The following is a 17,715-nucleotide window of genomic DNA, read 5'->3' on the forward strand; positions in this document are numbered from 1 at the left end:
AAACCCTGCTAACTGCCACCTGGGAGAGGCCCTGAGATGCTGGGGGCATTCCCTGTGGGCAGAGCCAGGGACAGGGGATGGAAATGTGTGCTGCCAGCCGGGCAGAGCAGAGCAGAGTTCAGGGTCCAGTCTAGCTTCCTGACTGGAGATTTGCTGGCCCCTGCCTGGATCTGCCTCCTCCGTAAATTGGGGAGCTGCCCAGGGTGCTAAGAAGGTCCGTCCCTCTGTCCCGCTCCTTTTCCTCCTGTCCTCTGTCCGGCAGCAGTGGGGGCCCCCACTCCCTGGGAGGCCCTCTTCTCCTGAGCAGAACCTGCGGATGGCTGGAGATCGCCGGAAGAAGCAACTGGGCCAAAGAATGGCCTTTTGGTTTCCTAGAGCCCGGACTCATGGCCATGCCTCACTGCCCTGGGTCAGGTGTACCCTTGATTTGAGTCTCACTCTGCAGCTTGCTGGGCCCACAGCAGCATTTGGATGAGATCACTTTTTCATGATTTGCCTTCTTTTTCTGACTTCCGCGAGGTCCTGAATACATTTGAAAGACTTGGGAGCTGGGTGAGTGTGGGCTCACCCTTCACAGTTTTTGCCTTGAGAGTGATGGGAGTGGTGGGAACTGACTTTTAGACCGATGGTTTTGCTGTCCTGGAGATGTTTGGAAATGTCTGGGGGCATTTTTGATTGTAATTTCTGATGGATGATACTGGCCAGGGATGCTGCTAAACAGGGTGTAGAGGCCAGCGATGCTGCTAAACAACCTGCAGGGCACAGGACCGGGACTGAGGAATGTGTGTGGGGGATGGGAGGCGGGGTTCCAGCAGCTGGAGCCCATTCCAGGCTCTGGTTGGCCAGGCACACAGGAAGAATTCTGCTGGCACACAGCACCAGCAGAATTGCCAAACCTGCAGTTTAATTCTTAGGGTCCACTTCATTCTCTAGAAGATCCTCTCTACACACCATTTTTCAGCCTAGGGAGGACCAGAGATTGAGGTGGTGCTTGTGAAAGGTTTTCTCCCTTACTCAAATGGGCCCCTGGGGGGAGCAGAGGTCTGGACCTACTGGGAAGACAAATTCCTTTCCCCATGCCCATGCTATGCCCAGCCTGATCAGCAGAGGGGGCTGCCCTCTGTCGCTGGCTTCTCTGAAACTTGCTCTGCACATCCTCAAAGTCTAAGAGCAAGCAGATTGATTAATGGGGCTTCCCTGGTGGCTCAGACAGTGAAGAATCTGCCTGTAATGCAGGAGACCTGGGTTCGATCCCTGGATCAGGAAGGTCCCCTGGAGAAGGGAATGGCAAACCTCTCTAGTATTCTTGTCTGGAGAATTCCATGACAGACTATGGGGTCGCAAAGAGTCAGATGCGTCTGAGTGACTAACACTTTCAGATTGATTAATAAAATGATAAAATGCAGCAATTCAGAGGAACAAGTAGATTACAACTGAATTAAAAAAGAAGGACGAAGTCTTGTGAAAAGACATAACTGATTACGATCCAATCAAGTAAAAGTCCCTTGCAGAAGTCAATGCAATCTTTTTGCTTAGATGAAAGAATTACATTAGCACTCAATAAATTCCTGTGAAAATTACAGCAGCTTGTAATTTAATGACTTAATATATTATATCAGGTTGGAAGTCTTGATTATAGCTGCTAAATAAAAGGGTCCAGGAGTTTCTCAGGCACAAGGCTGCACCTGTGAAGCTTACTCCTGCTGCTTCGTGTGGGGTTGGGGGTGGGACGCCGTACTTTACCCCTGGCTGCCAGCCTGACACCCGATTCTTAGGAGCCCTGAGGTTATTTTGTGGAATGGAACGCGTCACCTTTGTTACCACTTCGGTCTTCCAAATCTGCTCTTGAATAAATTTCTGGAGAAGGAGCCCTGTGTCCTGGGTCCCAGAAGCTGGATCCCTGCCCCGGCCTCACCCGGTGCAGAAGTTCACCATCAGATGAGGGTGTGGCCTGCCCAGTGTGGAGACTCGCCCTGTGGAGTGCTGAGTTCCCCTGCGGAACAGCCAGCACTGAGGGTTCTTGCCGCCCCCAGCACAGGCGAGAGGCAGGGCTGCAGCTTTGTTAGTTCCCACTGTCTCCCCCTGCTGGCCACCTTAGATCACTACTGGCTTTCTTAAGTGCTGCCCTTGGAGCGCTCTGTGTTTGACAGCTGGACACGCCAGTGGGATCAGACACCAGAAGGAAGGGCTGTCTCGGGCTGGAGAGGATGACAGTCTAGCTTGTTGGGTGGTGTGCTATAAGAGGAAAAGGGAGAAAGGGGGTGAAAACTGAAGCCCCAGCACATTCGGGGCATCAGAAAGAGGAGGCAGAGTCTCTGTGAGCATTATGACTGACTCTGGACAAATCCTTTCACCTCCGTCGTCTCCACTTTCTCATCTGTGAAATGGGGGTGGAAGGAAGTGGATTACATGATATTCCAGCCCTGATTCCATGCTTTAAAAAACTTAAAAAAATTAATCACACAAATAATATGTGAATGCATTCTTTTTCTAACAATATCAGATATTATGGAGTGTCCTTCAGAACTTTTTCTGTGGTTTTATATATATATATTTTGGCTATGAGTCTGTGATTTCGAGCTGAATAAGACATGTTTGGTCTGGCATTTTCCTGTTTTATGATATGGCTAAAAAAAACTTATGCCCTTGCAAGAAAGCTTAGAAAGGGGGCTTTGACTCACACTTGTGCTGACAGAAACAACCATTTGCCCATTTCAGCAGAACTCAGGACTTCAGTTTTAAGGACTGCTCATGGAACCCATGCCTCAGCCTCCATCTCCATATGGATGTGCAGTGCCCAAAGCCACACCACCCACTTTCTCAGGCACCCAAATGGCCCTGGAAAGGGAGGAGCATTTGCAGGCAGAACAAGGGGTGAGTCCTGCCATTTTTGAACGAGAGCTCCCTGATAGGGCGTGTCTGGCGTTGGTGTCCCTGAGAGACCTGCCTGGGTCCTGGGGAAGGTAGAAGAGAAACTCCCGCTCTGGGTACTTACGCTGGGGCAGGCGTCTTCCCCTTGCTGCCCGACCAGGATGTACAGCGTGTCATCCTTCTCCAGGTTGAAGATGCCCAGCACAGACACGCCGTGGGACCGCATCATGGTATTCTTCCCACCTTTTCCGCCAGCCGCCCCATAGCCGGAGATGCTGCAACAGGACAGAGCACATGGGCTCCTATCATGGGGTGTGAGGACCGACTCCCTTCCTGCCCACCCCACGGCTCCCAGCAGGCCGAGCACACTGCCCTCGTGCTGGAGGGCTGTCCCCTGCATCAGCCCATGAGGTCAGCAAGGCGGGTCCTCTGTCTACTGTCAGGAGAGGGCTGTCAAGTTCAGAAAGGGACAGGAAATCGCGTCATTCACAGAGCTAGGAGGATAAAGAACTAGTAAGGGGTACAAGAGAAGGAAAGGGAGGAGGGACAGGGGAGACAGAGAAGAGAAGACAGGGAGAGTCTGCATTAAGGTGGGGTGTTGCAGTGATGGTGTCCCAAATACCTGGGGTCTCCTATTATGGATTTCTCTCCCTGTCCAAGATCAAAGGACTCATGCGGTCCACCTTAGAGAAGCAACTTTCCTGTTCTTCATCTATAAAGTGTTTTTGAACTTTCCTGCTCCTCATCTATAAAATGGGGACGAGAAAAACCTACCTTCTAGCCCGTGTGTGTGGTGAAGGTTAAAGCAATGAGGTCACGTCTCAGAATTGTGGCTGGCACATAAGAAGCACTCACTGAGTATTTATTATTATTCTTACTGATGGGAGTAGCAGTAATTGACTTGGTACGAAGTTTTAAAGTCTCCCCACGGGCTCTAGACACAAGGAGTCCCACATGGAATGACTGAGGAGAGTGGTGTTTACGAGCACAGACTGTTTATTCCCATCTCGCCAGTAACTCCTTCTGGAGCCATGTGTGTGCAGATAACAAGCAAGCAATCGTGATGAAAATAAAACCAGGGCGTGGGGATGCAGGGGTATTCCTGCTGCCTCTGAGGCTGTTGAGATGAAGTCAAGCAAGGATGGGGGACAAAGAACGCAACTGGTGAACCGTATGAGAAGAGCAGTGTGCCATGGAGACAGTTCCTGTGTCCACTACACGTACCTCCCCAGAGACTGGCTACCAGGAAGAGGGGTCTGGGGGCTTTCGAGTCCCTGCATATTCAGATCCAAGGTCCTTTATGAAAAGCCTCAAGGGAGAGCTGCAAGGTGATTTTGTTCACGTGTACATGTGATGGCTTCTCCACCTTTAATTCTAGGAAATGTCCTGTGTTCCCAGCATGGGAGGGGGCTCCTGGGGGCTGTCCTAAGGCAGAACTCAGGCCTGTTCTGCAGAGACAAGGCTGGAGGGCCAGCTGATGGCTGACGTGGCAGTTGAGAAACCAAGATCTCCGTAGAGAGTGAAGGAGAGTTGAGCCCATCATTCTGTCTCCAGGGCCAGCTCCCCTGAGAGCTCGTTGCATATTGGTGTAGGGCATGTGCCTAAAAGGAGATGGGAGATGGGCTCCAGGCCCTCGAGGGGCTTACAAAGAAACTGGGGAGATAGAGTTATGACCAGAGAAATCTCCCTGTGGGAGTGCTGAGACTGTGGAGGCAAAGTGGAAGCACCAAAGGGCTCTGGGCTTCCAAGCCCAGTGGACCATTTCCTTGCTGTGTGTCCGCTCAGGGTCCCAGATTCTTCCCTTGTCGAGGAAGAACCATTTATTCCTCTCCAAACATACAGGGGCATGGGGAGGGGCAACGTCAGGAGGAGATAATGGGGAGAAAGCCCCGAGAAAGCGGCGGCTCTCTGCGCAAATCGGGGCTGTCAGGTTCCCCAGGCCCAGGAGGGGCAGACGACTGTGACAGGCAAGGCAAGGCGGCAGCAGCGCTGGGGGCCCTGGCTGCTTTTGTGGGGGGGGGCGGGTGCGGGGTGTGCATTTGAGGTCTGCTTTGTGATGGAGATGAGGGATGGGTAGGACTCTCAGACAAGCAGAAAGAGGTGGAGGGTAGCAGTCAGGCTTGTGTGAGCAGAAATGAAGAGGGAGAAAAGTCAGGGGGCTGGGGTAGGGAAGAGGGGGCTGGGAGGTCTGCAGAGAGAAGTAGGGCCAATTCCTGACCATGTGCTAGACGTGAATGCATATGGCATCCCCCCCAACCCCCGAATCCAACAGCCAATAGCCATACACAGGACAGATGAGGAAACCAAGGAACAGAGGGATTCACTGGACCAAGCAAACCCTGGTCCAAAGCTCTACACTTCCCCTCATGGAGGCCATCTGCCCTCCAGCACGCTGCTGCGGGTTATATGGTCTGAGAAGCTACTGGCCCATCCTGACTCACTCAGATTGTCTGCCAAACCCTCGCTCCCAACCCATTAGAAACAGAGTGGTGATGAGGATGATTAAAAGGCTGAGGATAAAGGCAGGCTCATTGGTGAAAGGAAAGCAGCAGAATCATTTAGCTCAGAGAAGGCAGACTAGGGCCGGGGGGTGGGGGTGGTGGGCGTTTCAGAGACCTGGTCGAGTGTGGAGATACTGACGTGGACGTGTACCTGCCTCATCTGTCCAGCTTGCCGCCCCAGGGCCGTTGGCACGTTGCCTCAGAAAGTGGTTTTGAAGGTGAGGTTCGCTTGGAAGACTGCTGCCCAAGAGGGAGTCCTTGCCCTGCCCACTCCTGCTATGGCTGAGAGGTGAGCTGTACCCTTCTCCTCCTTTCTGCCTCGTTTGCATAGTCATTTGCATCAATCTGCATGTATTATGAATCATTCTGAACTCTCTCACATGTTTAAATTTAGCCAAAGCATTATATTTTAGATGTTGTTTGCTCCTGACACTTCCCCCCAGCCCTCAAGCCTTCTTTCCTATTTCTCCTGCTCCCAACCAAGTCTGAACTCCAGCCCCATCTGGGTCTTGACCTAGTTCTTGGCAGAGAGGTAGATGGAAAAAGCCCTGAGTTCTGAGTCATATCTGGGCACTCTGTTGGCTGTGTGACTTGGGACAACTTGGTTAAACTCTCGGAGTCTCAGCTTCCCCTAGCCAAGGAAGAAACGAGGACAAGGACCCCTGCCCTCATGAGGGTAAGTAGTGGATTTGAAAAGACGGCAAACTGCTGCCAAGTGCAAAGTTGGGGGACTCTGGGCTGGGGAGACTGGGGAGCTTGGCACCCAGGTGTCAGCAGCTGGTCTTTGCTTTCCTGTGTGATGGCCTCAGCCCCACATTTTCACCTGGACTAACATTTAGACACGGGGAACTGGCAGCTACCTGCTTGGACCACTTGTAGGGGATAGTGCCTCTCTGGTCAGTCTGGTGAGGCCTGAAATTCCACCACTGAGCTTCACTCCCTTGGAAGCTTCTAGCTACTACAAGGCCCATCTCTTCCAGGTAGCTATACCACAGTGAAAAAAGCACAGGCTGGTGCAGACAGTTGTTGCTGTTGTTCAGCTGCCCAGTCGTGTCCATCTCTGTGACTCCATGGACTGTGCACGCCAGCCTTTCCTGTCCTTCACTATCTCCTGGAACTTTGCTCAAACTCATGTCCATTCAGTCGGTGATGCCATCCAACCATCTCATCCTCTGTCGACCCCTTCTCCTCCTGCCTTCAATTTTTCCCAGCATCAGGGTCTTTTCTAATAAGTCATCTCTTCGCATCAGGTGGCCAAATATTGGAGCTTCAGCTTCAGCATCAGTCCTTCCAGTGAATATTCAGGACTGATTTCCTTTAGGATTGACTGGTTTGATCTCCTTGCAGTCCAAGGGACTCTCAAGAGTCTTCTCCAACACCACAGTTCAAAAGCATCAGTTCTTCAATGCTCAGCCTTCTTGAGGGAGAAGGAAATAGCAACCCACTCCAGTATTCTTGCTTAGAGAATCCTGTGGACAGAGGAGCTTGGTGGGCTGCTGTCCATAGGGTAGCACAGAGTCAGACACGACTGAAGTGACTTAGCAGCAGCAGCAGCAGCCTTCACAACCATATGTGACCCCTGGGAAGACCACAGCCTCAACTATAAGGACCTTTGTCGGCAGAGTAATGTCTCTGCTTTTCAACATGCTGTTGTCTTCTGATTTCATGGCTGCAGTCACCATCCACAGTGATTTTAGAGCCCAAGAAGAGGAAATCTGTCATTACTTCCACTTCCTCCCCTTCTATTTGCCATGAAGTAATGGGACTGGATGCCATGATCTTACTTTTTTTAATATGTAGTCTTAAGTCAACTCTTTCACTCTCCTCCTTCACCCTCATCAAGAGTCTCTTTAGTTCCTCTTTGCTTTCTGCCATTAGAGTGGTATCATCTGCATATCTGAAGTTGTTGATGTTTCTCCCACCTATCTTGATTCCAGCTTGTAACTCATCCAGCCTGGCATTTCTCATGATGTGCTCAGCGTATAGGTTAAACAAACAGGGTGACAGCAGACAGCCCTGTCATACTCCTTTCTCAATCTTGAACCAATCAGCTGTTCCATATGGGGCTCTAACTGTTGCTTCTTGACCTGCATACAAGTTTCTCAGGAGACAGGTAAGATGGTCTGGTATTCCCATTTCTTTAAGAACTTTCCACAGTTTGTTATGATTCACACAGTCAAAAGCTTTAGCATAGTTAATGAAATAGGGGTAGATATTTTTCTGGAATTCCCTAGCTTTCTCTAGGATCCAGTGAATGCTGGCAATTTGATCTCTGGTTCCTCTTCCTTTTCAAAACCCAGCTTGGAGATCTGAAGGTTCTTGGTTTGCATAATGCTGAAGCCTAGCGTGCAAGATTTTAAGCATGACCTTATTAGCATGGGAGATGAGGGCAACTGTCCGATGGTTAGAACATTCTTTAGTACTGCCCTTCTAGGGAACTGGGATGAGGATTGACCTTTTCCAGTCCTGTGGCCACTCCTGGGTCTTCCAGATTTGCTGACATATTGAATGTAACACCTTGATGGCATCATCCTTTAGGGTTTTGAATAGCTCTACTGGAATTCCATTGCATCCACTAGCTTTATTAACAGCAGTGCTTCCTAAAGTCCACTTGACTCCACTCTCCAGAATGGCTGGCTCTGGGTGACTGACCACACCTTCATACTAATCTGGATCATTAAGATCTTTTTTGGATGGCTATTCCATGTTATTTTGTACAGTTATTCTTTCCATCTTTTCTTGATCTCTTCGGCATCTACTAGATCTCTACCATTTCTGTCTTTTATTGTGCCCATCTTTGGATGAAATGTTCCCTTGGTATTTCCAATTTTCCTAAAGAAATCTCTAGTCTTCCCCCTTCTACTGTTTTCTTCTGGTTTTATGCACCGTTCACTGAAGAAGGACTTCTTGTCTCTCCTTGCTGTTCTTTGGAGCTCTGGATCTAGATCCAGCTCTGTCCCTCACGGCCAGGAGCTGGGCGAGACGTCCCCCACTCAGGTGCCAGCCTTGCACTTGGGCCGCCCTGAGAGCCAGAGCCGCCTGGACTTTTGTGTTCAAGGCACCTTGCTTCCCTCTTCTGGTTCTGGCCATGTTACTCACCAGCTTTGTGGCCTTGGGCAGGTTAGGTACTCTCTCTGAGCTCTAGTTTCCTCCTCTATAAGAGAGGGATAATGATACTTAGCTTGAAAGGTTGTTGTGAGAGTTCCGTGAGATAATGCCCCTTATAAGGGGCCTGGGGCTTCCCTGGTAGCTCAGCGGTAAAGAATCTGCCTGCAATACAGGAGACCACAGCAGACATCGGTACAATCCCTGGGGTCGGGAAGATGCTGTGAAAGAGGGCATGGCAACCCACTCCAGTATTCTTGCCTGGAGAATCCCATGGATAGAGGAGCCTGGCAAGCTACCATCCATGGGGGCGCAAAGAATTGGACACGACTGAAGCAACTTAGCATGCACGCATGCTGAGGGGCCTAGTTCAGCCCCTGGCGGGTAACTAGTGAGTAACAAATGGTAACTGTTCTAAGGTCCCCCTGGTGAGCCTGTCCACTCCTCTCTTGGAGTGACTTCTGGGAGGCAGAAGCGGGGGACAGGGTGAGGCCCCGGATTCCAGAGAGTAGAGCAGTAGGCGGAGTAGGGTGTGGCCAAGGGGCCGGGGTCAAGGCGTTCAGTTTCACCCTGGACCCTCCTCCACAGGGAGTACAGGCCAGCCCTGGCGCTTCTGAAGACCCTCGAATCACATGAACCACGTTACACAATCTCCTGCCAGAATAATAACCTCAGCCTGACTCTCTGAAGCTTTCTTCCCATCCCTTGTAAACAGCTTATTTTGATGGTTGACAAATGCCAACAAATTAATATACCTGCCACTCAAGTGGGGAAAATGACTCGCTGTGATTCCAATTTACGGGAAATTACAGGATACTGTTCTCAACGAGCTGATGCTGTAATTTTTTTGTTTTTCTTCATCTAAATCCATGTCCCCTGGTCAGAATGAATGTTTATTGGGTTTGCGTTTTGTATTATTGACTGTGAGCTATTGTTACCTGATGTAATTGAGTTGTGAATCTTTTTTAAATAAAGAATTAGCAGCAAATCAAAGTGGCTGCCTGCCGGAGCCTGAAAGGAGAGCACAGCTGGTGTGCAGCACGGGGTTGCCAGGGACGGTGGAGGGGAGGGGGTGAGGGGACCCCACCTGGAAAAGCAGGGACACCTCATTTCTCTCCTACACCTACTCGGGGCTCTGCCTTTAACACCTCGCTGGACTTCGAGCAAGTCCCTCTATCTTCTGAGGCTTGGTTTCCTCCTCTGGGAAATCAGAACAGGAAGGTCCACCCTGTGCATCCATCCAGCCTCTGGGGTGCTGTGAGAGCGCGGAGATGCTGGGTGTGTTCAGAGATGCTAGATGTGTGCAGGGCTTTGGCAGCACGAGGTCTCTGTTCAGTTGTATAGTCGGATGACCCAGATGGGTCCTGCGAGCCATCAGGTGACACCCAGGTCAGAGTAGAGGCTGTCCCTGTTCCATTCCGGTTTTGCACCGATGAGCAAGACCTATTGTCCATTCGTGTTCCTTACCGCCTTCCTGACCAGGAGTATGAGAGCTAGAAGAGACCTCAGTGACCTCTCCTTCTCACCCCTCCTTTGACAGATGAGGCCCTAAAGCAGAGGGGAGGTCACACGGTGTATCAGAGGTAGAACCCGAGCTTCATTCTGCCTGGGGCTCATGGATCTTCGCTCCATGCACCACCCCCCTCTCCCCCAGGCCCACACTCTGACTTGCCCTGCTCTATGCTGTCTAGGGCGATAGCTATCTGCACAATTACCCTGGCAAGGAGTCATGCCCGTGACTCTGCTCTACGCTTGTCTAGAACTGTCCTGGCATTGTGAACTGTTCTTGAACTTTTCTGCTCTGCAGTCTTTGTAAAGACCAGAGGCTCAGTCTTCTCTACAAGGTCTGCGGCTCCAGACAGACAAGCGGACACCACCCCCACCCTTTCCCTGGCTCAGAGCCGAGCGTGCAGTAGGTGCTTCATGGCTGCGGGTGGATCTGAATGATGGTATGATCCAGCTGTACTTGCTGGTCTCTGGAGCCAGGTGAGGAAATGAGTGTCAGGGACAGAGGCCATCAGGAACAGCTGCGGCCAGGTCTGCAGGCGGGCCTGGCTGGCTGCAGCTGCGATCTGGGACCTCCTGCACGCTATGTCTGAGAAACAAGTGAACCATGTGAGAGCTGCTGTCAGGAGCTGTGGGCTGGGCTTGACAAATGAGACCAATGATTTTGTGGACAATCTGTGTGTGCGTGCATATACGTGCGTGTGTGCGTGTGTGTGTGTGGGAAGCTGGGGGAGGAGGGCTGGGAAGGATGTGGAGCCCTGGAGAGGTAGTAAGGAAGCAAGACAGGCAGGTGGGCTGGGGGAGGGAGAGAAGGATGAAGACGGGAAAAAGTCAGGAAGAGTGAGAGGCTGGCTGGCCGATACCTCTGGCGTGCGGCTGCCCCAGCACGGATGTGTCACACATGGAATCCTACTAAATACCCCCAGGCCTCAGAGCTGGGCGCGTGCCTCCATTTCACGGTGAGGCTGAGATTCTTGCCCAAGCACGATCCACAGTCCATGCTCGCGCTCTGACCCACCTCAGTCACCCACCCCCACGGGCACTCAGAACCAAACTGGGAAACCTCTCAAATCAGGTGCCCCCCTCCCTGTTATCCTTGCCTGTCCTTCCCAGTCAGGCTTCTTGGGACAGGAGCTGTCACTCACTGTCCTGGCTTCCTCAGCCCCTGACTCACTGTCCTCCTGGTATCATCTGCTCCCCTATCCCCCATCCACTCAGTCCTCCAGTCTTGCTGACTCTACCTCCCAAACGTATCAATCCCTCTTGCCATGTTTCCCCTGCCCTCGTCTAGCCCCACTTGACTGGCCTAGATGACCTCAACATTCTTCCCTCTGCTCTCCCTGCCTCCCTGCTTTTTTCTCTCCTCATCACACCATCACCAGAAGCAGCACAATGCGTCTGCGAGGTGAGGCTCCAGTCTCAGGGCCAGGTCTGGCCTCAGCTCCTGCAGGCACAATGCGTCTGGGAGGTGAGGCTCCAGTCTCAGGGCCAGGTCTGGCCTCAGCTCCTGCAGTCCCCGGCTCCCCCAGGGGCTCTTTCCACCAGGAAGGCCCTCCCCTCTTCTTCATAGACAACTCCATCACCTTCAAGACTGAAACTCAGGCTTCTGTCTCCTTGCGGAAGCCACCCGTGAACTCAGGTCCTTCCCTGGCCTCTGATGGCAGGGTGGTGTGTAAACCTCTGGTGGGGCATTGGTACATCACACGGAAATGCTTTGTTCCTACGTCCACCATTGGCTGGGGCTCCTTTGGAGGCAGAGACTGGATCTTGTACCCTCTACAAACTTAGGTGTCAGGCACAGTGTCCTAATAGGTGCTTAGTACGGTTCTCTGAGATTTGCAAAGCAGGAGGAGAGCAGGTGTGGACCCCTTTCCTGTTTTGTCAGAAAAAGTCGAAAATCTAGGGGAAAGGGAAGCTCAGGACAGTACAGCAATGTGTGTGTGTGTGCATGAGCACACGCGTGCATACATCTCTCTGTGTGTGTATGTGCGTGCACACACGTGCGTGCATGTATCTCTGCATGTATCTCTGTGTGTGTGCGTGCACATGCGTGTGCATGCATGTATGTGTGTGTGTGTGCGTGTTTGTGTGTGTGGGGGCTTTCAGTACCATATAAAATAGGTAACTAATAAGAACCTGGGCTTCCCTGGTGGCTTAGATGGTAAGAATCCGCCTGCAGTGCAGGAGACTCGGGTTTGATCCCTGGGTCGGGAAGATTCCCTGGAGGAGGAAATGGCTACCCACTCCAGTATTCGTGCCTGGAGAATTCCATGGATAGAGGATCCTGGTGGGCTGCAGTCCACAGGGCTGTAAATGGTTGGATGCGACTGAGCGACTAACACACACACACACAAGGACCTGCTATACAGCACAGGAAGCTCTACCCAATACTCTGTAACGACCTATATGGGAAAAGAATCAAAAAGAGCAGATAAATGTATAGCTGATTCACTGTGCTATACAGGAGAAACCAACACAACACTGTAAAGAACTATACTCCAATACAAATTAATTACAAACAAAGAGTGGGGGTGTTCTCACCTGTACGCATCCCCGAGGAAGCCTCAGACAATGATGCCCCACCTTGGCAGACAGTAGGTGCTTGGGAAGTAGTAGTTTCTTTTCCTTAACCTCTCTGATCAATAGGTAGAGACCTTGACTGGAGCAATAATAGTGCCAGGTCTCAGGCTGCAGTCAGACAACACTAGCTGAGTGCCACACTCTTCCAGGAATAGGTGGACTCCCTAAGGAATGCTCCCAACCTTCCTATTCTCAAGAACATTTTATCACATCTGTCTTCTGGGTGTCCTGTTTGTCTCACTAGATGAATTGTACTTACTAAATAAGGATTAGTACTAGTCACTATGGAGGAAATATCTTCCAGAAAAAAGGCACCTGACCCCTCAACCTGGATATTCTGACTGGGGGACATTTTGATGTAGGCTATAGCACTTTGGGGCCTCCCAGGCGGCTCAGCGGGTTAAGAATCCACCTGCCAATGCAGGAGACATAGGAGACACAAGTTCAGTCCCTGGGTTGGGAAGATCCCCTGGAGGGGGAAATGGCAAACCACTCCAGTATTCCTGCCTGGAAAATTCCATTGACAGAGGAGCCTGGTGGACTCCATGGGTTGCAAAGAGTCAGACGCTACTGAAGTGACTAAGCATGCATGCACGCATAGCACCTTGATGTGCTATAATGATTTATAGCGAATCATTTAATGGTCTGCTTCTTTCGTGTGACATTATGTGACCAACAGACATTATTGTCCAAGTTTCAAGCCTCATCTAAGGTCAAGGATTAGATGAGCGTCAAGAATATCTGTCACAGCCTTTGTTGGGTTAAAAAACAAGGAGTCAACAGCAACAACAAAACCCAAACCAAACATTTTGGGTTTTGATTCTTTCATTTTGATATGGTGCTTTTCAGGCCAGTTCAAAAAAGTCCCCTTTAGCAATGTGAGCATTTCAGTGTCTTGCTTCAACAGAAAAACAACTCCTGTGTGTGTTTCTGGTCAGTGTGCAGTAGGGAGTGCTAGGGACTTTGAGCTAGCTAGTCTCAACATTCCAAAGAGAGAAATGGAAACAGTTCTCCCATTTGGGCTGGGCTCATAGCAACACAGGGTGGTGATATTGTGGCAATTCATGTAGATCAGAAACCTGGCTAGACTTAGATATGGCTGTGATTACTAAAAAATGGGGAAATGAATTAATTATTATTTAAGTGTAGTTTAATAAGTTTAATAATAAGATTGCCGGGAGAAGTAACCTCAGATATGCAGATGACACCACATTTATGGCAGAAAGTGAAGAGGAACTAAAAAGCCTCTTGAGGAAAGTGAAAGAGGAGAGTGAAAAATTTGGCTTAAAGCTCAACATTCAGAAAACTAAGATCACGGCATCTGGTCCCATCACTTCATGGCAAATAGATGGGGAAACAGTGGAAACAGTGTCAGACTTTATTTTTGGGGGCTCCAAAATCAATGCAGATGGTGATTGCAGCCATGAAATTAAAAGACGTTTACTCCTTGGAAGGAAAGTTATGACCAACCTAGATAGCATATTCAAAAGCAGAGACATTACTTTGCCTTCTTGGCAAAGGCTATGGTTTTTCTAGTGGTCATGTATGGATGTGAAAGTTGGACTGTGAAGAAGGCTGAGCACCGAAGAATTGATGCTTTTGAACTGTGGTGTTGGAGAAGACTCTTGAGAGTCCCTTGGACTGCAAGGAGATCCAACCAGTCCATTCTGAAGGAGATCAGCCCTGGGTATTCATTGGAAGGACTGATGCTAAAGCTGAAATTCCAATACTTTGGCCACCTGATGCAAAGAGTTGACTCATTAGAAAAGACTTTGATGCTGGGAGGGATTGGGGGCAGGAGGAGAAGGGGACAACAGAGGATGAGATGGCTGGATGGTATCACTGACTCGATGGATGTGAGTTTGGGTAAACTCCGGAAGTTGGTGATGGACAGGGAGGCCTGGCGTGCTGCGATTCATGGGATCGCAAAGAGTCGGACACTACTGAGTGACTGAACTGAACTGAACTGAAGTGTAGTTTGGCAGGCATAATCTTTCAAAAAACCAGAAAAAAGTCCTCGGAAGCACAGAAGTTGGGAACTACTGCTGTTCTGGAAATGCTGTCTGGCCACTGCCTGACACCATGGTTACTCCAGCAGATTTCTTGCAGATGTTGGGCTGGGCAGCACCTATTGTGTGCAAGACATGTGCGAGGTACTTGTACATGATCTTTGCAACCAGCTGGACAGGTGTCAGCAACTCCCAACTCTCACCTTTAGATGGGAAAACAGAGTCTCAAGAGATTCAGTGACCTGCCCAAGTTTGGAAGTGGGTCTGATTCACCCTATCTTAGGGGAAACAGCCTAAGAGAACCTCTGTAAGTCTCAGGAGACTTTGAACCAGTCTAACTTGGGAGTCGCCCTGGGCAAAGATGGGACAGCAGGTCTTGCTGGAGGTAACTGTTGAGGTCTTTGTCTGCCTTGCCACTCCTCTGCTGCCTTCCTCATGTTGCTTTTCATACGTGGGGATTTACATCAAGTGCTGGGCTGGCCAGTCTTCCTTCAAGCAGTGGGGCCTCCCCTCCCAGGCTCTCATTTCTGGAAGCTTCCAGAAGGTGGGTGCTGTGTGGGTCCTATGGATCCCCCCATTTCCTGTTTCTTGCGTCTCAGAGTCCAGATGTGAGTTTTAATGGAGGGAACACAAAGACTTTGAGTCTGAGGGTCCTTGGTTCAAATTCCATCTTTGTCACTGAGGGGGCCTCTTTAGGGGGGCCTTAAGGGGGCTTTCCAGGTGGTGCCAGTGGTAAAGAACCCGCTTGCCAATGCAGGAGATGTAAGAGGTGAGGGTGAGATCTCTGGGTCAGGAAGATCCCCTGGAGGAGGAAATGACAATCCACTCCAGTATTCCTGCCAGGAGAATCTCATGGACAGAGGAGCTGGTGGGTTCCAGTCCAGCTCTTACAAACAGTCAGACACGACTGAAGTGACTTAGCACGTGTGCATGCAGACACAGACAGGCGGCCTTAGATCTGTTGCTTAACTTCCTGACTCCAGTTTCTTCACATGGAAATAAGGGGATACAGATAAATACAATAATAATGACATCTTCCTCATTGTTACAAGGAGGAGAAATACCTAGTGGGTCCTCAACAGACATGCATCCTCTTCTCTCTAGGACAGTGGGTGACCTCTGGAAAATCAGCCAGGCAGGAAGGGAGGTCTGGCCTGCTCAGTGTGGTAGGGGCAGGGGTAGCCGGATGTCTTTGGCCATTTACTGGGGATTTGTGGGACCTGGAGCTGCTAATCGCATTGCAGCCAAACCTTGTTATTGCATTCCTGCCCAGAATGTCATTTAAAAAGCACTTAGGGTTTCCCCAGAATGCATTTACTCGAGGTCCCAGGGGGTGGGACTGCACAGAAAACGGGGCAACCTGAGAAGCTCCTTTCCTTCCCCGGGGGCTGAGGCTGTACGGGAGGTGGGTGGGGCTGCAGGAAGGGAAGCAGCTCATTTCCCACTCCCCTCTGTGGAGGGGAGGGGAGGGGGAATTTGCATGAACAATGGCATAATTATGTTTCCTGTTTACGCAGCCCAGCCAAGTGCTGTGCAAGGAGCCTCCACTGGCTGGGCCTCAGAAGGCTGGGCCTGGAGGCAATTTCTGGATCCCGTGGCTGTGGGGAGGCTCCTGACCCTGAGCTTCAGTTTCTTCCTTTGTAAAAGGAGGATTGCAGCATTGACCTTGCCCCCATCATCGAGCTGTGAGAAGATGACAGTCTGGGGTGTGACGAACCCAGTGGTTTTTGGGGGTGGCATCAGCATCACCTGATAACTTGCTAGAAATTCACATTCTCGATGAACGAATGTGTGGATAGATTCCATGAGTACAATGAATACCATTTATGTCTCCCTCCTCAACCTGCATCCAGTAAACGCCACTGTGTTGTCATATTTGCTTCATTAATGTAAAAATATTTAGCATGAATAAAGATGAAATGCATATTCTTGGGCCCCACTCCAGACCTATACAATCATACTCTTCGCAAGGCTTCCCTAATGGCTCAGATGGTAAAGAATCTGCCTGCGAATGCAGGAGACCTACATGAGGTCAATCCTTGGATCAGGAAGATCCCCTGGAGAAGGAAATGGCAACCCACTCCAGTGTTCTTGCTTGGGAAATCCCATGGACAGAGGAGTCAAACTATCAGCTACAATTGAGTGACTAACATGTTCATTTTTTTACTTTGTGAGTAGGGCCAGCAGTCTGGGCCTTGTACAGCACATGGCTAGGCTACGTAAATAGGAAGCGTAATTATGCCATCGTTCATGCAAATAACTGGCCTTTGTGTCATTCCGATGCCCGTTCAGGGTTAGAAGCCTTGCCATTAGCTTGGCTTAGCTGCCTACTGCTGGAGTTGGGCCTCCCTCAGCCTGGCCTTGCTCTAGTGGAATGCTCTAAGGTGGGGGTTGGGCCTGGGATGAGAATTCAAGAATAGTCGCTTTACTAGCAAACAATGAAGGCCCAGGAAAGGAGGCTCAAGGATAAGAAACATCTTTCATGTGTATCATACTTTTGTTTCCCAAACATTTTGACATTTATTGCCTCATTTGAACAGCATGAAGTAATAGTCAAAGAACAGCCCATTCAAATTATAATTATTAATAAAACTAGAGAACACTCTGAAGCTAGCTCATGCATGCATATCGTCTCCACAAATGGTCTGTGGTGTGGGCGCCTGGCAGACAGGGGACATAGCTACCTTTCCTGCCATATTCCATTATCCCCAGTCTTCCCGTCTCCAGCCCTCACCTCCAGTGTGGGCCAGAGCCTCTGGCCTTGGCCTGCCTGGGCAGCCCAGTGGGTCAGGCATGCACCCACAGGCAGGACCCTAGTCCTCTTCAGGAGATCAGGTCTGCCCTTGACCCTCCCCTCCTCCATACCCACCTGTAGGTGTCGGTGGCTGGCACCTTCCAAGTCTGGATGCCCTTCAGGGGGCCCTCGCTTCCCACCACCACGCTCAGGTTGGAGTTCCGGTAGGCATTGTTGCACTGGGCCTGCGTGGGGCCGTGGGGCCCACTGGCCCCGCATGTGGTGAACAGCCAGTGAACTGCACACAAGAGGAAAGGCAATCACTCACTTGGCCTGGCCCTCCCTTCTCCAGGGGTCTCCCTCGCTGCCTCTGAGCTGTTGGCTCCATGGTGCCAAGCCCCTGTTCCAA

General features: G+C 50.6%; 1 protein-coding gene across 1 annotated transcript in view; it reads right to left on the reverse strand.

Moving 5' to 3' along the window:
- Window positions 1–17,715, reverse strand: part of ALK (ALK receptor tyrosine kinase) — a 734,717-nt gene that overhangs the window by 40,640 nt on the left and 676,362 nt on the right. The window contains exons 12-13 of the mRNA XM_068966737.1: window positions 17,442–17,604; window positions 2,996–3,146 (exon numbers count right to left, since the gene is read on the reverse strand). Coding sequence (XP_068822838.1) covers window positions 2,996–3,146; window positions 17,442–17,604 — 314 coding nt within the window. The remainder of the gene's footprint in view (window positions 1–2,995; window positions 3,147–17,441; window positions 17,605–17,715) is intronic.

The sequence above is a fragment of the Capricornis sumatraensis genome, chromosome 1, assembly GCF_032405125.1.
Source record: "Capricornis sumatraensis isolate serow.1 chromosome 1, serow.2, whole genome shotgun sequence".
NCBI classification, from domain to species: Eukaryota; Metazoa; Chordata; class Mammalia; order Artiodactyla; family Bovidae; genus Capricornis; species Capricornis sumatraensis.